This window comes from Nanorana parkeri, unplaced genomic scaffold (genome assembly GCF_000935625.1).
Source record: "Nanorana parkeri isolate BGI_ZX_2015 unplaced genomic scaffold, ASM93562v1 scaffold873, whole genome shotgun sequence".
In the NCBI taxonomy this organism is placed as follows: Eukaryota; Metazoa; Chordata; class Amphibia; order Anura; family Dicroglossidae; genus Nanorana; species Nanorana parkeri.
In genome coordinates this window covers 560,909-567,734 of record NW_017307141.1, presented here as the reverse complement: position 1 = coordinate 567,734, position 6,826 = coordinate 560,909, and the positions used below count along the sequence as shown (strand labels likewise).

Sequence of the window (6,826 nt, the reverse complement as noted above, 5' to 3'; positions counted from 1 at the left end):
CCTGTGCAGGCTATGTGACAAATGCCTAGAATTTTGGCCACAAGATCTCTTTCGAAGGGGTAAGTTCTCAGTAGCCAATACTGCCATTCAGCAGATATCATGTGTTTAGACCTAAATGTCCAAGATCACCCTGCCCTGCACGCAACTCTAAGCCAAATATTCCTTGCTCATCTTTATGAATATATGAGATGTTAAGCTCAGGCTGATTAACAAAGCTACTTGGTGTAATACAACATCAAGCTAATAATAACAAAATTATTCTTATTAATAATAAATGATCTCTCTTCCAAAACATACCTAAAATGTCATCCTATCCTATACATATTATAAAAGAAGAATACAGTAAGAATAATGAAGTTATAGTTTTAGCTTCATATACTGATTGCCTGTTCATAATAATAATAAATAATATTTTACAAAATTCCACAGGATAGGTGGGTTAAATAGTGGGGTGCCATTTCAATATAAATAAAAAATAAATCTTTCTTTTACTCCCAAAAGTAAAAAAAAAAAAAAAAAATTTCAATTTGTTCAAATTGGACTTTTAAAAGATGGCTGTTGGGGTAGCAATGAAGGCCACTCCTTCAACCTCCGACCCTCAGACGCTGAGTCATATAAAGCGCATAGGGTGATGTCACATGTCAAAAGGCAGCATGCTTGTCATAGGGGTTCAGTGAAGTTTGGCAAGCATTGCAGTTTTGTGTTGGAGGAGAAGAACTCGCACACACCAACACTCAGCAGCCAAACACCTCTCTCAGTGTCCCCAATGGCTCCAGTCAGTGGAGAAGGGGACGGAGGTTGCTCCAGCTGGAAGCAGGCTTTGCAGGTTGATGGCTGCTTTCTCAAGCCGAACCGTTGAAGTTGGACAAAAAGAAGATGTCCTGCTCCATTGCCAACAGAGCCGCAATCACCTCTCAGTAATGCACACTTGTGGGTTCTCCCTTCAAGTACAGAAGAGCATTTATTTGAACCTGCAGCAGCAAGGAAGGTGGAGAGTTGGAGAAAAAACAGGTTGGAGACTGGTGGGTGGCTGGTATTGGAATGGTAAGGGAGGTGGAGAGGTAGTGGAGGAGTGGGAATTAGGTCAGGCTTTGTATGGTTGGCTGTTAGGGAAAACAGAGCTGTCGAGATTGGACCAAGTAAACTGATCAGAGCTGCGAGCACAGCCACCCCCCATTCACAATTACTCCTAACTACTTAACCCCCGCGCCTCAACTAAAAGTGCCACCCACCCACCTGATCCTCTGTTCACAGCACTCCCTTCCTCTTTCCCTGCCCACAGCGCCACACTCCCCCCTCCCTCCCACCTCACCCTCCATGTTCATAATATCTTAATCCATTCCTGACCAACTTTCACAACACCTACTACGCACCCACCTAAACCCAACTTACAGCAGCTCTATCCCTGGCCAACTCTAATCCCACTCTCACAGTATCTGCCTCCCACCCACCTCAGCCCCCCGCATCAGCACCTCAGTCCCAGCTTAACCTACCCTCACAGCTCATTCATCCAGCTCACCCTTTTCCTACAGCATCGCAACCCACCTTTCCTCTTTGTCCACAGGACCTACCTCCCACCTCACCTCCACTTGTAGCATCTCCATCCTTGGCCAGGTCTCCCCCTTCTCACAACACCTTCTTACCTCCACTTATAGCATCTCCATCCCTGAATTTACCCCCCTCTCCCAGTATTTTCCACCCAGGTCACAACACATCCCTCCTTGGCAACTTAACCCCCTGCTCATAGTACATACCTCTCTAACCACCTTACCTCCCAATTACAGCTCGCCCCTCCCCATCAACTTAATGCTGCCTCTTTCTCCTCTCAGCTGCACACTGTAATCCTTTTTGACAATCAGTTCCGACCCAAGTGTCCCCTCTGCTGCCTCTATTTTCCACACACTGTGTCAACCTTCCATACTAACCAACTGAAATAAAAACAAGTATAGGTGCGTACCGACTCTACCAACCAGAAATTGTTTTTCTACAATATAGTCACTGCTTATAGATGTTAATGTTAAACAGTTGGACAATGACTACTCCATTAGCACCTTATAGCTCTTTGGTGATACATGTCCTGTATATGTTTTTTAGCACACGGCAGAATAGTCATAAGCAGCATATGAGAGTTTTGCGTTAGTTTTCTTACACCCTACTAACCAACGCTGCATTACAGTAAGAAAGCATGCTTTTCACCTTACGTCCAGTAAAGGCAGCTCGGTGTAAAGGAGTGTCCCCCATATCATTCAGAACACCAATGTCAGCTCCTGCCTGGGAGAAAAGTGAAGATTACTATAGTCAAAGTAACCACCTACCAAAAATTAAACATGTATCAAGAGAGGTTAAAAATAATTCCTCTTTCAGCAAACATACACTCTGCCACTGAAAGTGTATCTAAACCCAAAAACAAAATGGTAATATATTGCAGCTCACGAGTCCTTAGATGTGGTGGCTGCATTCGTTTTCTTACCTGGTAATCCTGCAAATAACACACTTCCTGTCCCATTATGTCTACACTTTTTCCCCCACTGTATCTATGGAGGTAGCCACGGTTGTCACACATGCCTTTGTTCCTCTCCATCACATGGTGGATTATAGGACTGGTAGTTTAAACAAAGAAAATAAGGTTCTTTGTGCTTACAAGAAGTAACAAGGACATTGCATTTTTTGTAAAGGTCAAGAGTCTCTCCCCCCCCCATGTTCTTGTTGAAAAATGTTTTTACCCTGAAAAATGAAAACTAATGCAGCCACCACGTCTTGGAACTCGTAAACTGCAATGCGGTAAACGTTTGTGTTTGGGCTTAGACAAGACTGCAATGTTTATAGCCACAAGGTAATTCAGTAACCGTATATACACTGTATAGCTACAACAAACACACAGGGACCATGGGGAACAAAAGTAGCCACCCTCCAGAAGGAAGGAAAGTGTCAGCACCAATTCAGAGATGATTTGAGGATCTACAGCTGAGTGATACATAAGTAAGCTACATTGTTGTTAATAGTTAAGGTGCTTGAATGCATTTTTGACGTTTAAGGGCCCTGTCACACCATCAGGAGTGCGTTCAAGTGCGTTCGGCCTTGAACACAACTCGGCTGGCTCATTTTTTTGGGGGGCGGGAGGGGGCGTGGCGGTGCATTAAACTCAAAGGCACCACAGCCATGCTCACTCCAGTGCCATCTGCAAAAAATGCTGCAAGCACTGGACCGGAAGGCAGGCACTAATGTGCCAGGCATTCGGGTGCCGGCGATCGCACCGCGGGCAGTGTGGCGTGGCTGCTGCGCCATTGAGTTCAATGCACCGCCATGGCCCCTCCCGCCCCCCCAAAAAACGGAGCCGGCCGGGTTGTATTCCAGGGGCCGAACGCATACTGGAATGCACTCTTGATGTTGTGACTGGGCCCTTACTCCTGAGTTTAGTGTCACTTTAGGGGCGAAGGCCTTTTTCGCAGCTCTTGGCAACCATTTTTGTTTGCATGTAAAACATACACCTCATTGTGCTTGAAAGAACATCCCTTTTTCTTAAAGGAAAACTCCTCTTAACTGAAAAAGGAACTACAACCTCCTATCCCTTGCAGCCAAGGTGATGCCATCTTAGCCTTTGTTTTGGATTGCAGTTGCCATGGTGTTGCACATGTGATCAGCTATGACACCAGCCATTTTAGAGCTTAAAAGTTTGCTTGAGAGTTGAAATCAGCAAACCAGCAACTTGACAGTTGGAATGACTTATATTTAACTACTTTGGGAGACATTTAATTGGTGGGTAAAGTTACGCTTCAATTTTATTAAAATTACCTCTCCCTTTCAATCTGAAGCTACTGTAACTTTCTACAACTATTAGAAAATTGAAATTGTTCCTGTATGGCGATATAATGGTATTCTGAACAACGCTGGTATACAGCATCACCCAAGAAATGTGATTACCTGCTTGTGTGATTGGTTTATTGTTTCTCTCTGACAGTCACCACTCTCTGCAGGGAGAAGATTGGGAACTGAGCGATCAGCGGTATGTGATCGCTCAGTACGCGTTCTATAGAGCCAGCTTGTGACAGCTGCAATGTCACACGTTGGCTCTAGCTATGGAGATGACTACATTTCACTCTCCCATAGTTCTCCTTTATTAAGGTAAAAAAATGTTACACATATTGCTGACAAGTACAGGCAGGAATTCAGTTGTACTCCAGCAGAAGCAGATCACATGCAAAAAAACTAGCTCCAGTTCTGAGAAATGCGATCTTTATAGCTTGTATGTTTTTTCCCCCCAACCTTATACCACATGAAGAGGACTTATATCAAAAGAAAACTGAAGACCACATTAAAATGTAAAATATAAAATATTGGTGCATTACCTTCAGTAAATCTTCTACCACATCTTTATGTCCGAAATAACATGCAAGATGAAGAGGCGTCCATCCCAAATTAGACTTACTTTTCCCTGAGAAGAAATCATTTGTTTACTTGAAAAGGGTATTTTTTTTAAACAATATTACACAAGATTGTTAACCTCACTTAGATTCCCTTCCAAAAGTCAATTTCCACTTCTGGAAGAACTTTCCCCCCAAAAAATGTGTCTTACCTTTTTAGCGGTTTCTTTGGAACAGGATTATACATAGGACACTATAGGTCAGGGCTCAACATTTCAAGTCCTGAGCTACTAGCCAGGCCTTAAGAGTTACTAGCCACACGTTGCCCCACCTAACCCTTACCCTGCCCCTGCCTTAACTCCGCCCCAAACACAACCTCTTAAATAATCTTATGATAGTTGCAGCTTGTAAACGGCAGATTAGGGATTCCTGCTGCAGGAAAACGCAAGTTCCTGACACAAGAATTTCTAATAACACCTGAAATATACTATAGGTGTGAATGGGGCCTAATATACACACACACTAAATGTGTCCATACACCTGCCAATTATCGTACTTTAGTTGTGGGTGATCCTGCGATCGTACGATAATCTGCAGGTGTATGGGCAGCTTGCGACGAATTCTACTGTAAGGTCGCACGACTTTCATCTTCCGAGCACGCTGGAAAACCTGCCGAAAATTGTACAATTTTTGGCTGGTTGGTGGCGTGGTCGGAAGACGAATGCCGCAAGCGCACACTGCCCGCTCAGCACTGCAATCATCGGAAGCCCTCGTCTCAGCGGGGAGGGCTTGCGATGATCGCAAGTACAATCTGCCTGTCAAAGATGGGCAGATCGTACGAAATTTTAATGAGCTTACAACCATCGCTCAACGCAAGTCATGCGATGGTTGTAAGGTGTATTGCCAGCTTAAAGCACAATAATACACTTGTCAACGTTACACCACAGCGCACAAATATAATAAAATTTCCCCGCACACAAAGAATAATACACTCCCCCCACACATAAAATAATATACTCCCTCTTATTAACCCCCCCCCCCCCACACATTTAGCAGGATTGATCCCTGGTTATCTGGGGGTGATTAGTGACCTCACTAGTCATCCCCAGATAACCAGGGATCGATCCTTCCTTTCTTTCGGCCGAAGCTCAGAACTGTCAGAGCTCCGGCCGAAGGAAGCCAGAGCTGACAGGAGCTGCTCGGCGGTCTGCATTCGATACAGATGCAGACCGTAGAGCTGCTCCCGCAAGTCAGGTACGCGGTCTGCGACTGTGTGCCTGACATGTCAGCTGGCTGCGGGTCACATAGTACCGGCTCGCTTTATTTTTACTCGCCAAATGCGAGCAGGCGAGTGGAAATTTTGAGCCCTGCTATAGGTAATCTTGTTTTGAATAGATGGCAGCGATAAGGGGTTTATGATTGGTCGGAAAGCTGGCTAATCAGGAAGCCGGGCGCCGTGTAATTATGCGGTGCCCGCTTTCTGATTGGCCGGGAAGCCAGCTTCATGCTTCCTCATGACGATGGAGCATGGAGCCGGCTTCCCGGCCCATCAGAAAGCCGGGTGCCGTGTTATTACACGGCGCCAAGCTTCCTGATTGGCCAGAAAGTCGGCTCCATGCTTTGTCACCTAGTGACGAGAAAGCATGGGGACGGCTTCCCTGCTAATCGGAAAGCCGGGTGGCAAGTCTTTACACGCCACCTGGCTTCCCGACTAATCAGAAAGCCAGGTGGGGAGTCATTACATGCCACCTGGCTTCCTTAAATGGAACTTCCGGTATCGGTGTGTACCGAAAAAAAATTATCGGTATTCGATACTGAAAAACCGGTATCAGTGCATCCCTAGTTAAAATTAAACGGAATACACAAATGACCTCTAAGGAATGCAAAGTATTTGTCGGGATTTTGGTATGTTTTTTATTGTCATTGATATATAATTACTATATAAGGCTTTTTCACTATTCAGAAACAAAGAAAATTGCTTACCTTTGCAGTCAATATTAACCACAATTTCTCCTTTTCTAAAGTTTTCGAGCAGTTTCTGGACCGCCTCCAGGTTTCCATTTCGAGCATTGTGAAGAAGTTTCTCCTCAACTTCGCTGTTCATCTCTATATAGAATGAAAGTTCAGGTTAATGGGGTTTGCCAATGTTAAGGCTAGGGCAATTTTTGTTAATGAGAACATCCTGCTAAATTGCTGAGGATCACCCAAATAAATCTAAAGAACTGAGCGATCATTAGCGTTTCATTGCTAACTCAGCTAATGAATAGCTAATTCATTTCACCGTTTCTTAGAAATAATACATAATAAAAACTCTAAATGCTAGAAATTAATCACAGATGATCACAGGTATTTATGACTTTATTATCAAAGCAACCCAGTCACATAATTAAAAAGGATCAACCAAGCACATCTCTGTAAAGAAAAAGCAGAATACTTACCTCTGCTGCTGATTGCCATTGCTGAGA

The 6,826-nt window shown here is 44.3% G+C and overlaps 1 protein-coding gene across 2 annotated transcripts in view; it reads right to left on the bottom strand.

Annotated features, from left to right (window-relative positions):
- OSBPL1A (oxysterol binding protein like 1A) overlaps positions 1-6,465 on the bottom strand; it is an 86,525-nt gene extending 80,060 nt beyond the window's left edge. For both annotated transcript variants that reach the window (XM_018565687.1, XM_018565686.1), the window contains exons 1-3: positions 6,345-6,465; positions 4,347-4,432; positions 2,197-2,271 (exon numbers count right to left, since the gene is read on the bottom strand). In XM_018565687.1, coding sequence (XP_018421189.1) covers positions 2,197-2,271; positions 4,347-4,432; positions 6,345-6,465 — 282 coding nt within the window. The remainder of the gene's footprint in view (positions 1-2,196; positions 2,272-4,346; positions 4,433-6,344) is intronic.
- Between the last annotated feature and the right edge of the window lie 361 nt (positions 6,466-6,826).